Genomic DNA, 26,275 nt, shown 5'->3' with positions numbered 1-26,275 from the left:
GGGGATGATGAGGCATATAGTTCAGAGCTATAGTCATTTATTTTACTTTTTTTTTTCCCCCCTCAAATTTTCCTGTGAAAATGAGGGTACGTGTTATAGGCCAGTGTGTGTTATACGCAGATAAATACTGTAATTCCCCCTCCCCCCCCCCTCACATTCAGCAGGACCTCCCTGTGTCTTGAAAGATCTTTTCGGGACACAAGGATGTCCCGGTTACCTTTCTGTGGCTCCGCAATAACTTTAAAAACGCAGGGAGGTGGCGCACGCAGGGACATCCCTGACATCCAGTGTGTGCGCCCATAGGAGCGGAGCAGCGAGGATGCACGCATGGTAAGTTACCTACACGTCATCTTCAGTGCTCCGACCACCGCTCCTCCGGTCCCGGGACCTGTTGTTATGGCCCCTAGGCCATTGCAGTAGATCATGACCCCGGACCAGAGGAGCGGTGGTCGGAGCACTGAAGTGGGGCAGTACACAGACATACAGCCTCCAGCCATACACTGTATATGACTGGAGGCTGTATGTCTGTGGGGGACACTGCCAACGTAATGTGGGGGGGACTACAACCTAATGCGGGGGAACTGCAACCTACTGTGGGGGAGCTACAACCTAATGTGGGGGAACTGGGGTTGGTGAAGAAAAGTGTAGTGGAGAAGGACCAGGAGGGCATGGGGGGCTGAAGTGAGGTTGTTTGGGAGGTGGGGTGGGGTAAGGTAAGTGTGGGTTTGGTAAAGGGGGCAGAGGAGTGTGAAGGGGACTGAGGGGGTGTAGAAAAGTGGAATAGTGGAGAAGGACCAGGAGTGTTGAAGGGGGGGGGACTTAAAGTGGTACTCCACCCCTAGACATCTTATCCCCTATCCTTTGGATAGGGGATAAGATGTCTAGGGGTGGAGTACCCCTTTAAGGACCAGGGGAGGACTAAGGCTAAGTTTCCAGAGAAGGCAAAAGCACAAGAAAAAAATGCCAAAAAATTACCATAACACAGGAAAAAGCAGTAGCAGTTTTTCTGTGTTTTTGCAGGTAAAAAAAAGGGGGAGTCTGGAGGAGGACTTAGGGGTCTGGGGGGGCAGAGGTGTCTGGGGGGGATTAGGGCTCGTCCACACTACAAACTTCCGCCAGCAGAATTTCGCTTGTTTTCAATGGGATGCTGCTGCTCTGTGCACACTACGGAAGACACAATGTGTGGTAGTATTGTTTTTAGAGGGCATGATGTTTGGCAGTATAATATACAGGGTACACAGGGTTTGGCAATATAATATACAGGGTACACAGGGTTTGGCAGTATAATATACAGGGTACACAGGGTTTGGCAGTATAATATACAGGATACACAGGGTTTGGCAGTATTATATTTAGGAAGCACAGTCTCTTGAAGGGTTTTAATGTCTTCATACAGAGGATGAGGAGCGGCTGGCAGAGTGAGGAACCAATGATGTCCAGGTGTCAAACTTTACAGAGGAAGATGGAGCTAGAAGAAGACCTGGCGTCTGGACCAGATGAAGAAGAAAAGGAAAGACAACAGAGAAGACGTCTCCTGTAAGTCATTTTATGTTTGTGTATTCTCCTGACTGTCCCATTAGGTCTCTCGTCACTTCTAAGTTTTGCAGTAATAATGGATGAAACTGTACCCCAATTTGAGGCTCCAGCTGTTACAAAACTACAACTCCTATAATGCCTGAAGCTCTCCAGACATAACGGGTGTTGTAGCTTTGCAACAGCTGGAAAGAGTGACTTGAACTGAAGTGATTTTAGACCATGCAGCCCATTTTATTTTAACGGGGCCTGACTCCTGTGACACCCACCAAAAAAATAAAAGGGGACATAGTCTAATATACCCAGGCCTATTTTTGGTCTCAGTCTGTTCCTTACGTGACAGGCCCGCAACAGGTCTCAGTGGAAGGGAAGGGGGACAATCGGGGGGGGGGGGGGGGGGCATCATAATCATGTTCTCCGTCTCCCAGGCAGTCTCAATCTGGCCCTGACTATGGGAGCACCCTCTTGGATTTCTAGATACTGCTAATTTGTACTACCTATCTGATTGAATTGTTGTTCTTGTGCACCTGCTCTAAACTAGTATAGAATTAAACCTCAATTTATGCTACCTCTCTAGTGTCAATTGTAATAAATTGTTGCTGAGGTCACGCCTCTTTATTACCCACTTTATGGTAAGTCCTCTCTATCAGCGATTTGCATGAAAATTTGCACTTTTTTTTTTTTAATGGGCACTGTCAGATACAAAAACTTTTGATATGTTGTAAAGCATTTATAACCAATAGGTTTTGCAATTGCTTTCATTAGAAAATTTTCAGTATTTCATACTGAAAAAGCCAAACAACTGCCCCCTCTGCCTACTTGGACACACATTAGTCCTGCTGTGTCCATGCATAATCACCTATGTCATGGACACACTTCCTTGATTGACAGCTGTGAGTGCAGGGTAGAGATGAGCGAATTTACAGTAAATTTGATTCCTCTCAAACGTCTCGGCTCGGCAGTTGATGACTTATCCTGCATAAATTAGTTCAGCTTTCAGGTGCTCCCGTTGGCTGGAAAAGGTGGATACAGTCCTAGGAGACTCTTTTCTAGGACTGTATCCACCTTTTCCAGCCCACCGGAGCACCTGAAAGCTTAACTAAGTTATGCAGGATAAGTCATCAACTGCCGAGCCGAGAAGTTCGTGACGAATCGAATTTACTGTAAATTCGCTCATCTGTAGTGCAGGGCTCAAAGCTAGAGGAAAAATCCTCCCACTGTCAGCGGACAAGCTGTGAGGACAAGCTGGGAGTTGTAGTTTTGCTAATGCTAGGGGAGATATGAGCAGACAGCATACTGAGGGAGGGGGCAGAGACCTGCACAGTGAGGCCACGCCCCCTCCCTTTGAGAGGAATTCAGACTAGTGAGCTAAATTAAAAGTGTAATAAAAAAAATTCATAAAGGTGCTAGACACATAAAAATTATATGTACATGGTCAGGATTAGGTACTGAGTGATATATTAAAAAAAATGTTGGTTCTGACAGATACACTTTAAAGCCTGACATCAGATGTACTGGGTCCATAAATTCCCCCATGGTGCTAATTTAGCCCTTGGATCCAGCCACATTTGTTGGCAATTGAGAATACATACAAAAAAGCTTTATGACCCTGTCACCAAGCCAAAATCTAAACCAACACCTTTATAAAGTGCTGAAGGGGTAGGTATATGGAGATGATCACTTATGTATTGCAATGTATTATGCTTTAACCATGAGCCTCATGAGCTTTCATGCATGAAAAAAAAATGGAAGTCATTGCTAGGCCATTACTCTTGCCAATTAAACTGCATTTTGGAGCCTGGTAGGTTTCCAAAGTAAGTTAGAATAAACTAGTTCCTTTTCTCTCTCCATGTATGGAAAGCAAAGTTTATATTGCCAACTGTATCCTTTCAGAAATGGCAGGTAATTTTCTTTCACCACCCAGTCTACTCTCAGAGGTTCTAAGTAACAAAGTGCACAACCTGATCTTCATATTAGAGCAATCATCATAATGCTTATACAGTGGTCCCTCAACATACGATGGTAATTTGTTCCAAACGACCCATCGTTTGTTGAATCCATCGTATGTTGAGGGATTCGTGCAATGTAAAAGTGCATTAAATACTCACCTGTCCCCGCCGCTCCGGACCACGTCCTCACCGCTCCCAATGGTCTCCCAGGGACTTCCGATGGGGTCCCGCTGCTCCGGCGTCTTCTTCTGGGTCCTCCGGCGTCTTCTGCATCTCCACCGGGGTCCAGGCCTTGCTTTCTGGTGACGTTATTACGTTGTTGCGCCGGGACGGTGTGCGCAGCTACGTAATAACGACGCCGGATAGCGCGGCCCGGACCCCGGAGAGGACCCGGAGCAGCAGGGATAGGTGAGTGAACCTGCTGGGGCACATTACACTGCTATACGACAGCAGCTTAAGCATTTTGCGCTGTCGGATAGCAGTTAATGCGATGGCCCCGACATATAAAAGCATCGTATGTCGATGCTGACATCAACATGCGATGGCCTCTGAGAGGCCATCGTATGTCGATTTGATCATATGTCGGGGCCATCGCATGTCGGGGGGGTCACTGTACATATACATTTACAGGTGTCACACCAATGTGCAGCCCGACCTAGGTTATGCCCCAACAGCTTATTTTGGCCTTCTTGTCTCACCACTGGATCAGGCTGCTTCTCTGTAACTCCTTACTGCAGCTCTGCTCCTCAGACTAGCTGCTCTGTGTATACATAAATCCATCACAAAGCAAGAAGAACCAATTTCCATTTCAGCAAGAGTAGAAGGATTCTAAAGTACAGATTAGTAAACTACCACAAAGCCAGATAAGGCTGGGTTCACACCACGTATTTCAAATACGTTTCCCGTATACGTTTTGAACATTAAAAACGTATGTAACCGTATTGAAAACCATATACATAGACAAATAATTGAAAACCGTATGCACCCGGATGCATCCAGTTGCGTACGGTTTGCTTGCAATATGTTTTTTCACGTACTCAAAACCGTGGTTGATCACGGTTTTGTCTCTGGTTCAAAAACCGTACTGCAACCGCATACGTTTTTTTTTTAACATAGACGTCAATGGGAATTGCACATGTATATGGTTCCATACGGGAAACCGTATACGGTTTTTATTTTGCACATGCAAATTCAAAATTGACAACATTTTAAAAAAAAAATAAAAAACAGACGGAACCGTCCCATACTTTTTCCCATACGGTGACTCCGGTCGGCTCACTTTTGACCCGTATCCGGTTTTGTGACAGGACATAAAAACCGTAGTATACTACGGTTTTAGATCCGGACAGGAAACCACATACGAGTCAAAAATGAGATGACTGGAGTCCCCGTTTGACTCCGGTCGGCTCATTAAAGTATATGGATTTCAGTGCCGGTCCGGCTGGGGTATGTGAGTGCCTGGTATTCCCCTCCCCCAGCCGGATCCGGCAACCGTAGGCTGAAAACTAGGTGTGATTGCAGCCTAAAGCGAAACTTGAGAATTTATCAGAGACATAATTTATCAGAGAGAGTATGTGCTGCAGCCCTTTTGTTCTAGTAAACGGAGGGGGATCATGGATCACCCCTTGTGAGAAATTGAGATGTGTTTATGAGAAATATAATTTGGAAGACACTTTTGTGACCCTTTAAATGCAGCTTATAAAACCTTCAGCAGCCTGTTATCTAAATGTGTTTTTTGTTTAGGTCAATTTAAACTAAATTGTCCCAGCGGCAGTGCCCCGCGATCAGAGATGTTATCCCCTATCCTTTGAATAGGGGATAACATGTATTGGGGCAGAGTACCCCTTTAAAGGGGTTGTCCAGGATTAGAAAAACGCTGCTTCTTTCTTGCAAAAAAAAAGTACCACTCCTGCACATAGGTTGTGTCTGGTGAATGACTGAGTTGCAGTACTACATACAACCTGTGGACAGGAGTGGTGCTGTTTTTGCAAAAAAGAAGCAGTATTTTTCTAATTCTGCACAAACCCTTTAATAGGTTTTGTACACACCACTCTGTTAGTTTTATATGTTAGGCAGCCTCCATCATAGATGACACCCTGTTTTTTCTGGTGTGTTCATTCCGTTTACTTCTATAAAAAAAGACAAGGAAACGGTGGCTTTGAATAGAAACAGTACTATTTACATGTTTTCTTTTGCAGCAAGGCAGTGAACCATTGCCTAGCGTGGAGATGGTCCCACTACCTTGCTGCAAACAAAAACATGTAAATAGTACTGTTTCTATCCAAAGCCACCACGTTTCTTGTCTTTTTTACATAAATAAATGGGAATAAACACACCAGAAATATGTGCTTGCATGCTACAGTATGTACAAAACAATGCATGTATTATGCAACAAAAGTGCAGTTAAAGGGGTTTTCCAACAAGGAGCATATGGTTTAGACTTGATTGTTAAGTATCTAGTTGCTGGGATCCCATTTAAATAAAAAAAAAGGGGGGGGGGGCTGTGGTGTTCAGTATAGTGGAACAGCAAATATCCATCATAGTACTTGATCGGGATTTTTACTGTTATGTAAAACAGCTGATGGGACCACAGACCCATTACTTTAGGCATCAGGATCCCAATATCATAGATTGACGGCTTATTTTCTGAATAAGCCACCAATGTTTATAATGCAAAAAACCTTTGACAAGGCCTAAAGGATTGTAATAGCAAGGCATTGACAATTCAATATGTAATTTCCCCAATATAAAAGTGTGGCACAATGGGCAATCATGCCATTATGGTTAGGTAATAGGGAGATGGGTTCTCTCTGGCAGCACTTATCTCATCAGTGTACAAAAGATTGGCCATGTTAAGGTGCCCATACACATAAGACCTTAATCGCTGATTTAAAGGGGTACTCCGGTTAAAACCTTTTTTCTTTTAAATCAACTGGTGCCAGAAAGTTAAACATATTTGTAAATGACTTCTATTAAAAAATCTTAATCCTTCCAGTACTTATTAGCTGCTGAATGCTACAGAGGAAATTCCTTTCTTTTTGGAACACTGATGACATCACGAGCACAGTGCTCTTTGCTGACCTCTCTGTCCATTTTAGCAACTGTGCATAGCAGATATATGCAAAGGGCAGCATGGTGGCTCAGTGGTTAGCACTGCTGCCTTGCAGTGCTGGGGCCTTGGGTTCAAATCCCACTAAGGACAACAATAAATAAAGAGTTGTTACATAGTTAGTATGGTTGAAAAAAGACATACGTCCATCAAGTCCAACCAGGGAATTGAAGGGAAGGGGATAAGGGAAAGGGATGTAGTTTTATAATTCTGCATAAGCATTAATGTTATTTTGTAGACCGTTTCATAAATTCACAGTCCTCACGGTAAAGAAGGCGTGTCGCCCCTTTAGACTAAACCTTTTCTTCTCCAGACGGAGGGAGTGCCCCCTCGTCCTTGGGGGGGGGGGGGGGGGGTTTAACCTGGAACAGTTTTTCTCCATATTTTTTGTATGGGCCATTTATATACTTATATACATTTATCATATCCCCCCTTAAACGTCTCTTCTCAAGACTAAACAATTGTAACTCCTTTAATCGCTCCTCATAGCTAAGATGTTCCATGCCCCATATTAGTTTAGTCGCGTGTCTCTGCACCCTTTCCAACTCCGCAGTGTCCCTTTTATGAACAGGCGACCAAAACTGAACAGCATATTCCAGGTGAGGCCGTACCAATGCTTTATAAAGGGGGAGTATTATGTCCCTGTCCCTTGAGTCCATGCCTCTTTGGATACATGACAATATGCTGCCGGCCTTGGAAGCAGCAGCCTGACATTGCATGCTATTCTGTAGTCTGTGATCTAAAAGTCCAGATCCTTCTCTACCAGTGACTCTGCCAGTTTAATCCCCCCTAAGACATACGATGCATGCATGTTCTTAGTACCCAGATGCATAACTTTACATTTATCCACATTGAACCTCATTTGCCAAGTGGATGCGCAGACACTTAGTCTATCCAAGTCATCTTGTAACCTATACACATCCTCTATAGACTGTACTGTGCTACAAAGCTTGGTGTCATCTGCAAAGATAGAAACAGAGCTGTTAATGCCATCCTCTATATCATTGATAAATAAATTAAACTACAGCGGTCCCAGTACTGAACCTTGGGGTACACCACTAATAACCGGGGACCAATCAGAGTACGAATCATTGACCACCACTCTCTGGGTACGATCCATGAGCCAGTGTTCAATCCAGTTACAAACTAAAATTTCCAAGCCCAAGGACCTTAACTTACCTGTCAGACGTCTATGAGGGACAATATCAAATGCTTTAGCAAAATCCAGAAATACTATATCCACAGCCATTCCTCTGTCAAGGCTTCTACTCACATCTTCATAAAAGCAAATTAGATTGGTTTGACAACTTCTATCCTTAGTAAACCCATGCTGGCTATCACTTATAATACAATTATCCCCTATGTATTCCTGTATGTAATCCCTTATAAATCCTTCAAACAATTTACCCACAATGCACGTTAGACTTACCGGTCTATAATTGCCTGGCGAAGACCTAGAGCCCTTCTTGAAGATTGGTACCACATTAGCCTTGCGCCAGTCCCTTGGCACAATACCAGACACCAGAGAATCTCTAAATATCATGAACAGGGGTACAGATATTACTGAACTTACCTCTCTAAGAACTCTTGGGTGTAATCCATCCGGCCCTGGAGATTTGCTTACATTTACTTTACCTAACTTACCTTGTACCATCTCTACATTAAGCCAGTTCAGTACATTACATGATGTGTTACCAGCACTGACCTGGCCAATGTCAGCTCCTTCTTCCTTAGTGTATACAGAACTAAAGAACCCATTCAGTAGCTCCGCCTTCTCTTGATCGCCCGTGACAACCTCCCCATTATCATTATTAAGGGGTCCTACATGCTCTGTCCTTGTTTTTTTTGTATTTATATATCTAAAAAAATATTTAGGATTAGTTTTGCTTTCTTTGGCCACCTGTCTCTCATTTTGAATTTTTGCTGTTTTTATTACATTTTTACAGATTTTGTTAAGCTCCTTGTACTGTTTAAATGTTATCGCTGACCCATCAGATTTGTATTTTTTGAAGGCTATTTTTTTGTTGTTTATTGCTCTTTTAACATCATGTGTCAGCCATGTAGGATTTAGTTTTAATCATTTATATTTGTTCCCCTTTGGTATATATTTAGCTGTATAGTTATTTAGAGTTGATTTAAAGATGTCCCATTTACCTTCTGTATCAGTATTTGACAACACCTCCCCCCAGTCTATGTCCTGTAGTGCAGCCCTCAGCCCAGGGAAGTTTGCCTTTTTAAAGTTATATGTTTTTGCCTTCCCCGCCTGTCTTTGTTTTCTACATTTTAAGTCAAAAGTAACTATATTGTGGTCGCTATTACCAAGGTTTTCCCTCACAGTTACATTACCAACCAGCTCTGCGTTGTTGGAAATGATCAGATCCAACAAGGCATCACTTCTTGTTGGGTCCTCCACAAACTGGCCCATAAAATTATCCTGCAATAAATTTAGGAATTGTCGCCCCTTTGTAGTTTTAGCCAACCCCCGACCCCAATCTATATCTGGATAGTTAAAATCTCCCATTATTACCACTGTACCTTCCCGGGCGGCCCTCTCTATTTGTTTATACAGCTGACCTTCTATCTCCTCAGATATGTTAGGGGTCTGTAGATTACACCCAAATATTATTTTTTCAGTATTTCCCTCCTTTTGTAATTCTACCCACAGTGATTCCACATCCTCAGAATCATCACACACTATGGCATCGTTCACACTGGCTTTCATACCACTTCTTACATACAGACAGACTCCACCACCTTTTCTGTTCATTCTATCCTTGCGAAACAATGTAAACCCCTGCAGATTGACAGCCCAGTCATGCGAGGAGTCCAGCCATGTCTCAGTGACCCCAACTATATCAATATATTCCTCCAGTATCAAGGCCTCAAGCTCCCCCATTTTATTTGCTAGGCTTCCGGCATTTGTGAACATACACTTTACATTTCCATTAAGTTTTACACATATAGTCTCACTAATGGGATTTTCAGAGTTATTGGGGTTAATGTTATTTTTTGAGTTATAAGGGCTAATTGTACTATTTAAGTTATTGGGTCTAACGGGAGTTTTTGAGTTATTGGGTCTAACGTTATTATTTAAGTTATTGGGGCTAATGGGATTTTTTGCGTTAATGGGTCTAACGTTGTTATTTAAGTTATTGGGGCTAACGGTATTTTTTGAGTTAATGGGGCTTATTGTAGTTATTGAGTTATTGGGGCTAATGGAATTTTTTGAATTATTGAGATTACAATTTTTCGGGCTACATTTATTTTTACGGCTGATTTGTAACCCATGGATCTCCTTATCCACTGCTCTTAACCTCCCCCCACAGGACTCCTCTCCACCCACCATTATGTCCATTATGTTATTATTATTATAATGACGTCAGCAGAGAGAACTGTGCTCGTGATGTCATCAGAGAGAATTCCAAAAAGAAAAGAATTTCCTCTGTAGTATTCAGCAGCTAATAAGTACAGGAAGGATTAAGATTATTTAATAGAAGTAATTTACAAATATGTTTAACTTTCTGGCACCAGTTGATTTAAAAGAAAAACGGTTTTCACCGGAGTACCCCTTTAAGTGGGTCCAGCCAACTACGTTATGAGTATGGGGTGGGCAGACCAACTTTCAAAAGATATCTCGGAAGATAAGCTGCCAACAGAGGTCAACAGGAACACTCTGAAGGACAACTGTGAAGCCAACAGTTATATTCGAGGTGTACCTTTAAAATCTACCTGAAGACAATGGAGGAGTATGGTGCTGCTTCCATTCTGGTTGCTGTCATATTCTGTAGACATTTGGCAGTCTGGGCATGCTGGGAGTTGTAGTTTTGCCACAGCTAGAGGCACCCTGGTTGGGAATCACTGCTGTAGGCACTAGATCTGTTGACAGTTATCCTGTTTATGCCCTGTGTAAGAGTCTATCTCAGTGTTTCCCAACCAGGGTGCCTCCAGATGTTGCAAAGCTACAACTCCCAGCATGCCTGGACAGCCTTTGGCTGTCCAGGCATGCTGGGAGTTGTAGTTTTGCAACACCTGGAGGCAACTTGGTTGGGAAACAGTGGTCTATCTCATAGATGGTCTTTTTCTAAAGAACCTTTCCATGGCTTGGCATTCCTGCAGGTATGGCTGCATGAATGATCACTGGATTGTGTGGCCCTTCACATGAATTCACTGATGGCCACACATGCAGTTTACAATGGGCAATGTGCAGCTATCTTTAATTTTTTTTTTTTTTTTTTTACCTGCTAAAATCATGTGATCAGGCTGGCTTTGCACATTCATTGTACTTTCCATTGTTCTACTCTTGAAAGAGAACAATGAAAAATTAAAGAAGAAAAAAACTGCTCCAGAGATTTGCTTACATACATGCCAATCCTGAAGAAAACCTAATGGACCCCGTTGACTTTAATCGGGTCTGTTGAGTTCCTCATTGACTTTAATGGGGTCTGCTGAGTTTTTAGCTATTTACCTGAAAAATAGTGCAGGATGCTATCTTGTTGAACATTTTTGAGGGACCATCTGATGTAGGTGTGAGCCCAGGCTTGGTACACCTACATGTCCCCAAAATAGTAGGTTTGTAAAGTATGTTTACATGCAGGATATGCACTGTGGATTTCATACTGTATTATTAATGTATTCTTCTCGTCTAATTGAGCACAGCATAGCATAAAATCAGCAGTGCATACACCATGTGTGAACACACCCCTAAAATGTGAGGTCTGTCCCCAAGTATTCCTCCCAGTTCAGTAGATCACACTGCAGTACCATGTAGAAGATGTGAGATAAGAAGATTACTCTTCCCTCAATCTTGATGCTGTGACAGAAATGACAGCTCATGATGAGCGGCATGATCCGCACTGTACACACGGCAGCATTGTGTACATACAGCGGAGCACATGTGTAAGCAGAGACATGTGATCGAAGTGAAGTCCACTAATGTGGCTCCTGCACTCCTGGCTTAGGCAGCCTCCTCCCTCCTTTGTCTGGAGCCGCACATTACCGCCCTCCACTCCCCTCTCTGACGCGCCGGGTTTTGTGAGCAGCTCTAGCGCAATGCATTATGGGGCAGCCCGGCCAGTCAGTGTGATTAAGAATGAAGATCCGGGGACTGGCGCCCCTCCCCCCGGGCCGGCGCTCCGAGCTCTTTGTGCCGGAGTCTGGGGGTCACTGGAGCGCCCGTACGAATGGCTGCAGCCGTCACACTGACATGGCGGCAGTGTGCGCGCTACCTAAATGCTGAGGACTTCTGACAAGTCCCTTATGAGAGTGCCGCTCATCGCCCACACAGACATATATCAGCGCTCTATACACGTTAGCGCTGCCGCGCACACACGTCGCCATGTGACCACGTTCATATATGTGCACAATGCTCAGGGCGCCTCACGTTACTTGGTTATAACACAATGAAGATCAGTCCTGAGCACACACACACCTTGTGACGTAGCGACGTAGCTAGACGCTCTCACGTGACCCACCTCCCCTTGGGTTCCCGCGCTCCGCCCCCGGGTCTTACTGCCCGGATCGAGTTGGTTGTCAGTTAATAGGAGGCGATCGGACGAGTCCGGATCTCATCTCCAGGTCCAGGTCTTACTGTCCGGTGTGTAAGCCTATAGGAATCAGAGGGCTCATTGTGGGCGATCTCCCTTCTCATTGTGCCACTGCACCTGTACTCACTCCAGATTCCGGGCTTTGCGGAGCCAATGAAAGCGCTGCGCTGCCATTTTGGATCCAGCTCCGTGTTTTACCCCAGTGTCTGTTCTGTAGCCCCGGCTCCCCTTTCCCCCTCGTTGCCGTCCCCATGTGACAGAGTGGCCCATCATCTCGGCGGCTATGTGAGAGCTCCAGTGCACCAGTGCTCCCCTCGTAGCCATAGCATGCCGGGCCGCTCCGGAGCTTACACCGCTTGTGCTGTGCCTGTGTGACAGCGCTCCCGATCCTGCGCCCACTCCAGCTCCGGGACTTGCAGCCTTCCTCCCCGGGCTCCGAAGACTCTCGCAGGCAGTGGCCGGGCCGTGCCTCCCGTCCAGTGCTCCGGCCCGGGCTTTCCTCGGGGGGCGATTCTTGTGCAGGAAGCTGCCAGCCCGGCTCCCTCCTCGTGTTCCAGCTGCCGGGTCTTGCGGCCTCAGCCTCCCCAGTCCAGGACTCCCAGCTCCGCGCTTTGCGGCCTGTCTCTCCTCCTCCTCTCTCGGTAAAATGGCCTCTCCTCCTCCTCCTCTCCACCGCCTCGTGTCCGACTGAACGGCTCCCCTCCCCTCCTGCCCGCAACCAGCCCGACACCCGGGGGGGGAGGCCACCTCCATCCCCACCCCTCTCATAGCGCTCCATGGCCGCTCAGGTGGCACCGGCCTCCGGCCCCAGCCTCGGAGGAACCCCGCCCGCCGCCGCCGGTCCCGAATTGAAGAAGAGCCCCGGGGACCCCCCTCCTTCTGCTGAACCTCAGACCGAGGCCCCGGCCCAGGCCTCCGCGGACTCAGACGCACCTGAAGCGGCCAACGGGACCCGAGCGGCGTCCAGCTCTTCACTCCAGGAGCCAGGAGAGGCGCCTGCGGCCTCCTCCGCCTCATCGCACCCGCCCGGGGGATTCGGCTTCTCCTCTTACAACCGGGGAGTCTTCCAATCTGGCCCAGGCCTGGACTACCCGCCTCCCAGCGAGGCCTACAATTCCTATCCGGCCTACCCAAATCGGGCCTACCAGCCGGGATACCCCCCGCCTCGCCCGACTGCTTCCACGGGCAAGCCCCCGGCTCCGGCCTACCCTCCTCCTCCGCCGCGGTTCGGCCCCGCGCAACCGGCAGCAGCCACCCCGACTCTAAACCAGCTCCTGACTGCGCCCAGCCCGGGGCGGGGGTTCCCGGCCTACTCAGGAGGAGACTACTCGGAGCAGCACAAAGGACCCGAAGGCTATGCAGCTGGCTGGGCCGCAGGTCAAAGAGGGGTGCACCCGCCCGGGAGCCCTGGCAGCAGCGGGCAGACCATACCCAGGAGCACGCAGGTAATGACGGCCACCTGGAGGGAAGCTTATTTGTGTGTGAGGAACATGGGGTGATCGGGCCACATTGTGTGAGGGTCATCTGTCTGCAGACAATGGGGCCACAATGTGGGCCCTCAGCATAGACACTGGGTGGCAAGGTTAGCTAGTATTTGGGGCACACTAGAGAGGCCCATTTGGTCACAGTATGTACAATGCACATAGCACACCTGAAATCCTATACACTCTAGATGCCAGTCCTCAAGAACCCAGAATGTCTCCCATTAATTTCCCATTGTGCCCTGTTCTCATCTGCCAGTAGCCAGTGTACCTGGGGATATGCCAGTAATACTTGATATTTACTATAGAAGGGTCAAGCTGTGGCCTGGTGTCTTCCTACATGTCCTTTCATTGATATTCCGGAGTTGGGATGAATGACACTTAAGGTGGTTTTATTTACCTACGGTATTGAGGCTGTTAGCTTAGGATGCCCCACTGACATGTCACTAGTAGGTGTCCCCATCCTTAGCTTTCACATTACACACAATGGCCCAGACTGATCTGCCTATAATAACCAATCACAGCTCAGCTTTTACGTCTTAACCTGCTTTAGTAAAATGAAAGCTGAGCTGTGGTTGGTTTGGTATAGTCAAACTAGACAGTTTATTATTTCCTATTGATAAACCTGGGCCTCTGGTTGAATAGTCATTGAAGATGGGATAATTCTTTATAAAAGTATGGTGCCAGTCTTGCATGTAACTTTAGATACGTTTTGACTATGTGGCTTGGTTTGCTCACATCCTATGAGTACATATTACAGAAATCTGGTGAGGGTTGGTTACCTCCCAAAACACTGTGCTTTAGTCTTCTAAAATCTCTGGTGCCTCGTGATACTCTCCCGAATGCAGATAAACGAACCCAACTAGCAATATTTTCCTTTCACAGAAGTGTATATCCTTTATATTAGACAGTTGATAGCTTCCATTGGATAGTTCTGTAATTTAGAATGGGCCAGTGGACTAACTGGTAAAAATCTTGCTTATCTTATGTACATGGCTTTTCTATAACTATGGGACAAATATCCACCAGTTTGTGATAATTTTTGAGTTGCACGTACATTCTAACGGTAGTGTTATCCCCGTTAGATTAGAGTACAATGTGATGAGCAGTAGTTGGCGGTAAGTCACGCAGTTATATCAAGTCTGTAATTTTATAGGGAAATATCTGCTTGGTAAAGTCATGAATGTGACTGTTAATAATGCGGAATTGCTGTGTGTGGCACCATGTTCTCCCCCAGAAGCAATGTACAGACCTAGGATAGCGCTACTATACATCCATTCGCATGACCCTTTTTTTTTCCAGTAAAAGAGAATACTAAAACATAACATGGTCTCAATGCACTTTTTGTCATGCGTTTTCCTAGCCAGGTATTGTCTACTACCTTCTGTCATTGCTAGTTACCTGTTGAGTCTACAGAACCCTGGAGATGACAATAGTACCTCAAGGCTCTTAAAATGACCATATTAAGAAATGGGGCCTACAAGTGCCTGTACATGTTAGAGTTCATACCATGGTTTTCATGGTCATTTATCTTATTGTGCCTTTGGATGGTCTCGGTGGTCATCATAAATGTTGTGAATGCTTATACTGGAATCGGCATGACAAGCATCTTTGCTATAAACATTGGGGGAGATTTATCAAAACCTATAGCAACCAATCAGATCGCTTCATTTTTCACAGGCCTTTTTAAAAATGAAAGCAATCTGCTTGCTATAGGCAACTCAGCAAATTTTCCCCTGGGCAGGTTCTGATCTCCCCCATTATACTTAACTGCATCCTAAGAAGTCACTGTGGATGCCACATTTCTTTGCATATATGTACTTTTAGGGTAGCATATTTGCTAATGTTGCTTGTTTTTAGCCTGAATTGTAGTGAGCCATAGCCTGTAATTTCTAAATAATAAATAAAATCACTGTGCACTGAGGAATATGCTGCAATAACTGATGCCAATCTGTATCTCCTGTAGCGTACCCCCAGTTTTGTTAGTATGTTAGTTGTGGATAATGTTTGACTTCCCAAGCTATGGAAAATAAATGGTGCTCAGCCATAATTAAAATTGCTACTAGAAAAACCTAGTAGTAACTACTGTATTCAATTTTTTTGCAGTGCCACCACAGGGGAAATTAAGCATTAGGCTGGGTTCGCACTACATTTTGGCAATACGGGACTGGATCCAGCCTATATCTCATTCTTTTGAATGAGCCAACCAACCGAAGTCAGTGACTCCGGTCGGCTCATTTTTGCCTCGTATCCGGTTTTCTAGCTGGACCTAAAACCGTGGCATGAGATAGGCGGGGTCCAGTTAGGATGCGGCTGCGCCCGTTTGGTTCCGACCAGCTTCAGGGTCCATTTTGCTCAAGGAAAAAAGAGCTGAACAGATCCTGAGTGGGATAAAACAGTCAGTTTGAACCTAGCCTTATAGTCTGTTTCTTTCACTAAGTGTGAATGACACAAAGTAAGGGAAGGTATGGACATTTATTTTTTATTAGTGCTGTAAAGAGGCTAACTTCTTCAGCCATTGCCCCCAATGGGATCCACAACCGAATATTTCTTTCTTGAATGCACATATATCCAAGGTCTAACAATAGGATGTCAGTTTGCCTTTTTTTTTCCTCCTAGCATCTTGCTGACATACATGTCATGGGCACCTTTTTAGACTACGATAGGAGGTGGACTATATTGATAAACGACAATCTTGGATGTTACCACCTTTCTTATGTCAATGACTAGGATTGTGTTTTCTTCAATAATTGACATGTCCATTCTTGAAGCACAAAATATTCCTTGTCAGGAACTTTTGACATGAGGGACTTTGATTCCACAAGGACTCCAGGCAGATTATGCATCAGAATCCACATGGAAATCCACCTCATTACTTGTGACCCACTCACACTACAGAATCTCTAAGCAGAGATTCCGTCTGCAGCAGGCACTAGGACTCTGGCGCTAGGACCGCATGGTCTATCACGATTGATGGGAATGTAGTCTGCATGGTAAACTCCAAAAGAATGTACATGTCCGGAATATTAATTTTTGCTGCGGAAATTCTGTAGCGTGCAGCAGAAACTCCATTGAAGTCAATGGCAGGGTGCTGCACTGGAAATCTGATGTAAATGGACCTTTAGGCTAAGTTTCTACTTGTTTTTTTGTCCTGTGACTTTTATTTAAATTATTTTTTATTTTTTTTACTGGCGTTTTTTTCATTAGTGTGGAAATTGCATTTTTGGCCTTTGTATTTTTTTTTTTTTTTTTTTTTTTGTACCCAGAATTTGTTGGGTACAAAAAAAAAAAGGACTCGGTAGTGATGGAAAAATGTATAACGAAATTGAATATTTTTTACAACGAAATGTTCTTTGTTTCCCTTTTTTTTTTAAATATTTTATATTTATTTATTTTTTTGTAGTACTACTACTCCCAGCATGATGGGAGTAGTAGTACCTGTACTAATAGACATATCGCCCAATGGGATCGTCCATAATAAAAAGATGTGGAGTGGCTCTATACAGCGCTCGCATCTCTGCACTATACTCCGTCCAGTGATGTGAATACAACATCCCTCATTCATATTTTCTGCCCAGAGAGGTGATTGGCCAGATGGTTGCAGCCAATCACAGCTCTTAGCAGGAAATACGAATGAGGGATATTCTATTCATATCACTGGCCGGAGTATAGTGCAGAGATGTGAGCGCTGGATAGGGCCGCTCCACATCTCTGCAATAGAATGGACGATCACAGCAAATGTCGTTCCTCACACCCACTGTGATCCTCCTGTATAACTTCTAGATCCGGACATCCGCTCTTCTATGGTCCCCTGCACTGATGTGTATATATACATCTATTTGTATTTCCCACAGAGTTGTGATTGGCTGAAACCATCTGGCCAATCACGGCTCTCTGCGGGAAATATGAATAGGTGTAAATATACGGCAGTGCAGGAGACCATAGAAGAATGGCCGGCCGCATCTATAAATTATACGGGAGGATCACAATGGACCCAGGGGTGATCTGTCAGTTAGCACAGGTACTAAAACTCCCATCATGGAACAGTGTATTTCAGGCTGGCAGTAGTATTACCACCTAAAAAATAAATAAAAGGTAAAAAACACACACAACCTACATTTTTATTGTCGGCTACATTTTTAGTGCCCTGCCCGCCCACATAAATTAATAAAAATTGTTATAAAAAAGATAAATTTCATAAAAATACTATTTTTTTTTTTTTCCATCACTAGTGTATCTTATTTTTTTAATGGTACCCTACAAAATGTTATCTCCATCTTTTTTTTAATTTAATTTAATTTATTTTTTTTGGTTCGCTACAGTCCAAAAGAGAATAACCCCCTGAGAAAATGCCAAAGTGCCCACATGTCGTTTTTCTTGGCTTTTTTACTCCATTAGACTTCTATGGGAGAAAAACGCCACGATTTCAGGGGAAAAAACACCAATGGCTCAAAATGCTGGGATTTTGCAAAACCACCAAGGAGCTGAAAAAACGCCAAAAGGATTAAATAAAAAACGCCAAACTGAAATGCGTGGAAAAAGAATTTTGCGATTTACAGCTAACATCTGGCTGCAACGTTTTTTGGTCAAAAAAAAGCCATGCGGCAGAATTGGCATTTTTCTTGGCGTCCCCCCCAAAAAAAAAAAACTTAGCCATAGGGCAGGATTCATCAATATGTCTGTGTGCAGCCACTTCAGCCTTAAGAACCTTAAGCTGGGTTCGCACTACAGAACTTTTTCGGATTTCCACTTTGAAAGTATGCTCTGAAATTGACAATGGGACTATGCTGCATTAACAATCGTATTCTGCCACACAGTGCACACAATGGAGTTTTAGCAGCAACGCTTTCTGCCTCTGAATTCATATAGCAAAATTAGTCATTCTTGACCTAATGCATTGCAATCTATGGTGATCGGCAATGTCTGCATGGTCCTAGCACTGACCTGACTCAGACGTTGCTGGCCGCCCTCAGAAGTCTGAACCCAGCCTTATGGAGACTCGCTGCTCTTTAAGGTTCAGAATAAAATGGAAAGTCTGCTCATGCACAGCTACCACTCTTCTATATGGCGAGTTAAATTATCACAGATAAAACTTTATATGGGCACTCTGATACAGAAACTTTATGTTTTACATCTTGGCAAAACTAACCTTTTCTCCTTTCTAATATACTTCATAAGAAAATGTTATTTCCCTTTTATAGAACTGATGGCTTTGTCCAAGCTTAAACACAGGCATGGACAAAGTCCAGTAAGTGAGAGTTGGCTAGTGCACCTCTGTGCTCTCTCCTGTCAGGGGAGAGAGCACAGAGGAGTGCCAGACCGGTGAGAGCACAGAGGAGTGCCTGCCCACTCACTTACTGGACTTTGTCCATGCCTGTGCTTCAGCGTGGACAAAGCCATGATTTTATCAGACATGATTTTTTATGAAAAGGAAATAAAATTGTTAAAGTATATTGAAAGGTTAATGTTTTGCTAAGATGTACAACGCATAAAGTTTTTGTATCTGACACTGACCTTACTTATTGATATACTAAAAACCTTTTGTGTAGGGATCGACCGATATCGTTTTTTTTAGGGCTACTACCGATACCAATAATCCGTGAAGGTTAGGGCCGATAGCTGATAACTTATACCGGAATATCGGTATGAGTTATCTGCTATTTATCCCCCCGCGACACCGCTGCAGTGCATTGATTTAAAGGCCGATGATATCGGACAAACCGATAATCGGTCAATCCCTACTTTTGTGCATTTGTTTTCACCAAAGAGCCAAATTTGGTTGGATGCACTATATAGAGCACTTATATCTTTGGGTCTGAAATCTGGTGCTGCCCCACAATGTTATCTACTGAAAGCGTGGATCTTCTGGCCTGTGCATTTATTTCATTCCTGTATGAACAAACACCACAGCATCTGCATGAGTTAGCATTTTAAAATGACTTTGCCCCAGAGTTGAGATTTTATGGGCACTGGCTGTTTATGGACAGGACTGAAGGCCAATGAAAACAAAGAATTTTGTGATGGCACCCAGGTTTTTAGGGGAGAGGACACTATGACACGGGCGAGGGTGGGTGGGTTAAGATGATTGGAAACTGAGACACACGAGTAGACAATATTGACTGATCACGTTGCATAGTTAGGTGATGTGTGCCATCCTGAATCCTAAAAGAACTTTTTAAAGCATTAATTTACCTGAAGTCCCCGCCGATATTAAAGGACATTACTTGACATTATATTCATTAGAATATCCACGGGCACTACATGTCAAGTAATGCTCTAAAAGTTCTTAAAGCACAGTGGCCCAGATTTATCAGAAAAAATTGAGTTATATTCACACAGCAGCCAATCACAGCTCAGATTTTACTTTAACCAGAGCTCGTTAGCTGAGCTGTGATTGACTGCTGTGGGAAAAATCACTTACCCGTATTTATCGGCGTATAACACACATTTTTTAGGCTAAAAATTTTAGCCTAAAGTCTGTGTGTTATACGACAATAAGCCGCTGCAGTTCAATGATTTTAAAGCGGGTGCTTTAAATCAATGAACTGCAGTGGCTTTTGCAGGCCCAGAGACCTGCAGTCGCTGCCCGACTCTCTGCCCCTGCCTGTCCTGGGGTCCAGAGACTGCCGGCGCTGCTGCCTCTGCCCCATTGCCTTCCCCATCCCCGGTTTTTCTGACCTCACAGAAGCCCCCAGGAAAGGCAGGAGAAGAGAGGCCGTCGCTGCCCGCTTCTCTCCCCCTGCCTTTCCTGGGGTCTAGAGCCCTGCTGCCGCCACTTCTCTACCCCTGGCTATCGGCGCCGCTGCCCCATTGCCTCCCCCCCATCCCTGGTTTTATAATTACCTGTTGCCGGGGTCGGATCCGCGCTGCTTCTGACTCCGGTGTGGCGTCCCCTGCGTCGCTATGTGCTTCGAGACGCAATGACGAGTGACTTCTTCAACGTGACCTCACTCGTCATTGCGCAGCGCATAGCAACGACGCAGGGGACGCCACACCGGAGCAAGAAGCAGCGCGGACCCGATCCCGGCAACAGGTAATCATAAAACCGGGGATGGGGGGGGGGGGGGGAGGCAATGGGGCACCGGCGCAGATAGCCAGGGGGAGAGAAGCAGCGCCAGCAGGGCTCTAGACCACAGGAAAGGCAGGGGATGAGAAGCGGGCAGCGACGGCCTCTCTCCCCCTGCCTTTCCTGGGGGCTTCTGCAGGGTCAGAAACAGTGCATCAGGGTATACACATGCGTACACACGCACCCTCATTTTACCAAGGATATTTGGGTAAAAAAACTTTTTTTTTACCCAAATATCCTTGGTAAAATGAGGGTGCGTATTATAGGCCGGTGCGTGGTATACCCCGATAAATTACGGTATTTTTTTTCTCAGTTTAATAAATCTTTGCCAGTGAGTCTCACTCATGCTTTGTCGGCTGATATCGGGTTCACATTTTTAGGATTTTTTTTATTTTATCTGACCGGTACAAAATAGAAATATACATATCATCATGGTTGTGGATGTAAAGTTATTACCATTTTAGGGCTTTTTTTTTACATTTTTACTGGTTTAATCATTATATGAATGTGACAGAATTACAACTTTGCATCATTGGTTGCGCCCCTGTGACGTTATTTTGGCGCCAAGTAGAGAGGGGTTATAAACACAGTGTAAGGGTGTAGTGTTTTACTCTTTTTATTTAGTGTAGTGTTTTTAGGGTACATTCACACGGGAGGGGGTTTACAGAGAGTTTCCAGTTGCAGCGTAAAATTTGCCGCATCTCAAACTTGAAGCGGGAAACATTCTGTAAACTCCCGCCCATGTGAATGTACCCTGTACATTCACGTGGGGGAGGGTGCAAAAATACAACTACCAGCATGCACTGACAGACCATGCATGCTGGGAGTTGTAGTTATGCAACAGCTGGAGGCACACTGGTTGCGATTGGGAAACACTGAGTTAGGAAACAGACAGTGGTGCAGAAACACTGCGGTAGTCTGTTACCTAACTCAGGGTTTCCCAATCCCAACCAGTGTGCCTCCAGCTGTTGCATAACTATAACTCCCAGCATGCATGGTCTGTCAGTGCATGCTGGTAGTTGTATTTTTCCCGCCTCCCCCACGTGAATGTACAGGGTACATTCATTCGGGGGTTTACAGCAAGTTTCCCACTTCAAGTTTGAGATGCGGCAAATTTTCTGCTGCAGCGGGAAACTCTCTGTAAACCCTCTAAAGAGTAAAACACTACATATACACTGCACCCTTACACTGTTGCGCGCGCCCCCCCCCCCCAATAAAAAAAAAAAAATCTTGTACGTCAGTTTGTCCAAAACAGATCCTCCACCTGTTGCAAACTCCCAGTATAGCTGGACAGCCATTTACTGTTCTGGCATGTTGGGAGTTTTGCAACAGCTGGAGGCACCCTGTTTGGGGAAAACTGCCATACAGTATTTTTGGTGGAGGAGGCAAGTGTAACGCTTGCATCGGGTACACCTATGAAAATCCCTAATTTAAGCCTCTCACTTTGGAGCACTGTCGTATTTCAAGGCAACAGTTTAGGGTCACACATGGGGTATCTCCGTACTCGGGAGAAATTGCGCTACAAATTTTGTGTGGCTTTTTCTCCTTTTTACCTCTTATCCCTTATGAAAAGGTAAAGTAGGGGTCTACACCAGCCTGTTAGTGTTTAAAATTTGTTTTATTTATTATTTTTTTTGCATGCTGGTGTTGCCCCATTCTTTTCATTTTCATAAACGGTAAAAGAAAAAGACCCCCAAAATTTGTAACACACGGAAATACCCCATATGTGTACATAAAATGCTTTGCAAGGCGCACAACATGGCTCAGGAGAGAGCGTCATGTACATTTGAGGCTTAAAACTGGTGATTTGCACTAGGGTGGCTGCTGGTTACAGCGGTTCTGACATAAACGCAAAATAAATACCCACATGTGACCCCATTTTAGAAACGACACCCCTCACGGTGACTGACAAATTTTTGAAACAGTGGTCCGTGAAAATGAAGAATGTAACTTTTCATTTGCACAGCCCACTGTTACAAAGATCTGTCAAATGCCAGTGAGGTGTAAATTAGGGCTGGGCGGTATACTGGTTCATACCGAATACTGAAATTTTTGTCCCGCATGATATGAATTTTTCGCCATACCGCAATACTGGTTGGGCCCCTCCCCCTCCAGAATTTATGAATTTTCAGCCCAGCGCTATCCCCCACATCGGGGAACAAATCATGTGACCCGCGAGTGCTGTTCTGATTGATTTTGGGGGGGGGAGGAGGAGAATAGTTATATACTGTGGAACCGCCATAAGTTACAAAAATACTGTGATACACATTTGGTCATACCACCCAGCCCTAGTTTAAATGCTCACTGCATCTCTTGTTACATTCCTTGAGGGGTGTAGTTTCCCAAATAGTGCCAAATAGGGGTGTTTTTCGCTGTTCTGGCTCAATGGGGGCTTCCTAAATGTGACATGCCCCCCAAAAACCATTTCAGTAAAATTCGCTCTCCAAAATCCCATTGTCGCTCCTTCTCTTCTGAGCCCCCTAGTGCACCCGCAGATCTCTTTACATCCACATATGAGAGATTTCCTTACTCAAGAGAAATTGGCTTACATATTTTGGGGGCTTTCTCCTTTTACCCCTTGTAAAAATAAAAAATATGGGTCTACAAGAACATGTTGGTGTAAAAAAATTAAGATTTTGACTTTCTGCCTCCACTTTGCTGCTATTCCTGGGAAACACCTAAAGGGTTAACAAACTTTTTGAATACATTGAGGGGTGCAGTTTTCATAACGGGGTCCGTTATGGGGTATTTCTAACACAAAGACCCTTAGATTCACTTCAAAACTGAACTGCTCCCTGAAAAATTCAGATTATTTTTTTATTTACTTGGAAAATTGCTGCTGAACTTTGAAGCCCTCTGGTGTCTCCAAAAAGTAAAAACATGTCACCTTTATGATGCAAACATATGGTATATGTGAATCAATATAGAATTTATTTGGAATGTCTATTTTCCTTACAAGCAGAGAGCTTCAAAGTTAGAAAAATTTAACATTTTCAAATTTTTCATGACATTTTGGAATTTTTCACCAAGAAATGATGCAAGTACTGCTGAAAATTTACCACTTTTATATTCTACGAAGTTGAATGTCACGAAAAAACAATCTCTGAATCAAATCCATAAGTACAAGCATCCCAGAGTTATTAATGCTTAAAGTGACAGTGGTCAGAATTGCGAAAAGTCTCGGGTCCTTAGGGTCAAAATGGGCTCCGTCCCCAAGATGTTAAACTACATAAACGCATGTATGCGCAAAACATCTTTTAGTCTGAGAACAGTTTTGATAAAATGGTCTGTTCAAAATCATGCCATGAGGAGAGCTGCTGCTTACGCAGGCTGCAATAGTACTTGTGCAGTCAGCTTCACTGTCTATCACAGGCAGGCCTTTGGGTTTGTTAGGAGAGGAACCGATTCACCTAGAGCAGCACTATTCTACCCATACTCAATTACTGATGCAACACTCTATTCCTGCTATTCTGTATTTCTGTTGATCCCCCTCTCCTTCATTGTCAGCTCCTATACACACATGAACATTTCTTTACATTAAGTGATGCTAAATGTATGGAAATTTTTAGAACAGTTTTACAATTTGGCAACGCTTTCTCTTTTCTCTCCTTTTTTGTGTGCTTTTATTTTTGATGCAGCTGACAGGTAAGGCAGAGGCTGTCCAAATGGGTGCAAGGAATATTTGTACGTAATATGATATACAGTGGGGATCAAAAGTTTGGGCACCCCAGGTAAACATTTGTATTAATGTGCATTAAGAAGCCAAGGAAAGATGGAAAAATCTTCAAAAGGCATCAAAATACAGATTAGACATTCTTAGAATATGTCAACAAAAGTTAGATTTTATTTCCATCATTTATACTTTCAAAATAACAGAAAACAAAAAAATGGCATCTGCAAAAGTTTGGGCACCCTACAGAATTTATAGCATGCACTGCCCCCTTTGCAAAGCTGAGACCTGCCAGTGTCATGGATTGTTCTCAATCATCTGGGAAGACCAGGTGATGTCAATCTCAAAGGTTTTAAATGCCCAGACTCATCTGACCTTGCCCCAACAATCGGCCTCATGGGTTCTTCTAAGCAGTTGTCTAGAAATCTGAAACAAAATAGTTGACGCTCACAAAGCTGAAGAAGGCTTGAAGAAGATAGCAAAACGTTTTCAGATGTCAATATCCTCTGTTTGGAATGTAATTAAGAAATGGCAGTCATCAGGAACAGTGGAAGTTAAAGCAAGATCTGGAAGACCAAGAAAAATATCAGAACAGCTCGCAGGATTGTGAGAAAAACTACTCAAAACCCACGTTTGACTGCACAATCCCCCCAGAAAGATCTGGCAGACCTGGAGTTGTGGTACATTATTCCACTATAGAGATACTTGTGGAAATATGGTCTTCATGGAAGTCATCAGAAGATAACCTCTTCTACGTCCTCAGAACAAAAATCAGTGTTTGAACTTTGCAAATGAACATATAGACAAGCCTGATGCATTTTGGAAACAAGTTCTGTGGACCGATGAGGTTAAAATTGAACTTTTTGGCCGGAATGAGCAAAGGTACATCTGGAGAAGGGGAACAGAATTTAATGAAAATAACCTCTGTCCAACTGTTAAGCATGGGGGTGGATCAATCATGTTTTGGGGTTGTATTGCAGCCAGTGGCACGGAACATCTCACGAGTAGAAGGAAGAATGCATTCAATGAAATTTCAGCACATTTTGGATGGTAACTTGATGCCATCTGTGAAAAAGATGAAGTTAAAGAGAGGATGGCTTCTACAAATGGATAATGATCCTAAACACACCTTGAAATCCGTAAACTGAAGGTTTTGCCATGGCTTTCACAATCTCCTGACCGCAACATAATTGAAAATCTATGGATAGACCTTAAAAGAGCAGTGCGTGACAGCCCAGAAATCTGAAAGAACTGGAAGACTTTTGTAAGGAAGAATGGGCAAAGATACCTCAAACAAGAATTGAAAGACTCTCTTGGCTGGCTACAAAAAGTGTTAACAAGCTGTGATACTTGCCAAAGGGGGCAGTACAAGATATTAACTCTGCAGGGTGCCCAAACTTTTGCAGATGACATTTTTTTGTTTTGTTATTTTGAAAGTGTAAATGATGGAAATAAAATCTAACTTGTTGACATATTATTATAAGAATGTCTAATCTGTAATTTGATGCATTTATGATATTTTTCCATCTTTCCTTGGCTTCTTTATGCACATTAATACAAATTTTTGCCTGGGGTGCCCAAACTTTTGAACCCCACTGTACATAGTATGCAGGTATCAAGTGCTGTTGACACATTTGAAGCATCATGGTTCCAGGCATGATATTGTAGATGATATTCACAGAAGGTTCATTATTTCCAGAGATGTTGATGTTTCTCACTGGGTGAGTCTTGCCTAACAAATGTCAACGAAGGGTCCATTCACACATAATGTATCTGTGGAATTGATGCTGGGTTCAACTATTTGTATAAGATTTTACAGCATGGAAAACACCACAGATGAGCAAATCTGCAGCATGTGAATGTACCCTTAGGGTATATAACCATGGACTGACCTGCTGTGGATGCTTTCTTCAGCAGATCCGCA

At 44.1% G+C, this 26,275-nt stretch overlaps 1 protein-coding gene across 3 annotated transcripts in view; it reads left to right on the top strand.

Annotated features, from left to right (window-relative positions):
• The window catches only part of ARID1A (AT-rich interaction domain 1A), a 103,513-nt gene that overhangs the window by 29,587 nt on the left and 47,651 nt on the right, over nucleotides 1–26,275 (top strand). The window contains exon 1 of one of the 3 annotated variants that reach the window (XM_056557413.1): nucleotides 12,000–13,579. The exons of 1 other annotated variant lie outside the window; for it this stretch is intronic. In XM_056557413.1, the coding sequence (XP_056413388.1) occupies nucleotides 12,911–13,579 (669 nt within the window). In that variant the 5' untranslated portion in view covers nucleotides 12,000–12,910. Of the gene's footprint in view, nucleotides 1–11,999; nucleotides 13,580–26,275 lie in introns of those variants that run through there. One more of the 3 variants, XM_056557414.1, reaches the window with a different exon arrangement.

This window comes from Hyla sarda, chromosome 2 (genome assembly GCF_029499605.1).
Source record: "Hyla sarda isolate aHylSar1 chromosome 2, aHylSar1.hap1, whole genome shotgun sequence".
Taxonomy (NCBI): domain Eukaryota; kingdom Metazoa; phylum Chordata; class Amphibia; order Anura; family Hylidae; genus Hyla; species Hyla sarda.
The sequence above is the reverse complement of the archived record's forward strand: the minus strand, read 5'-3'. Positions and strand labels throughout refer to the sequence as shown.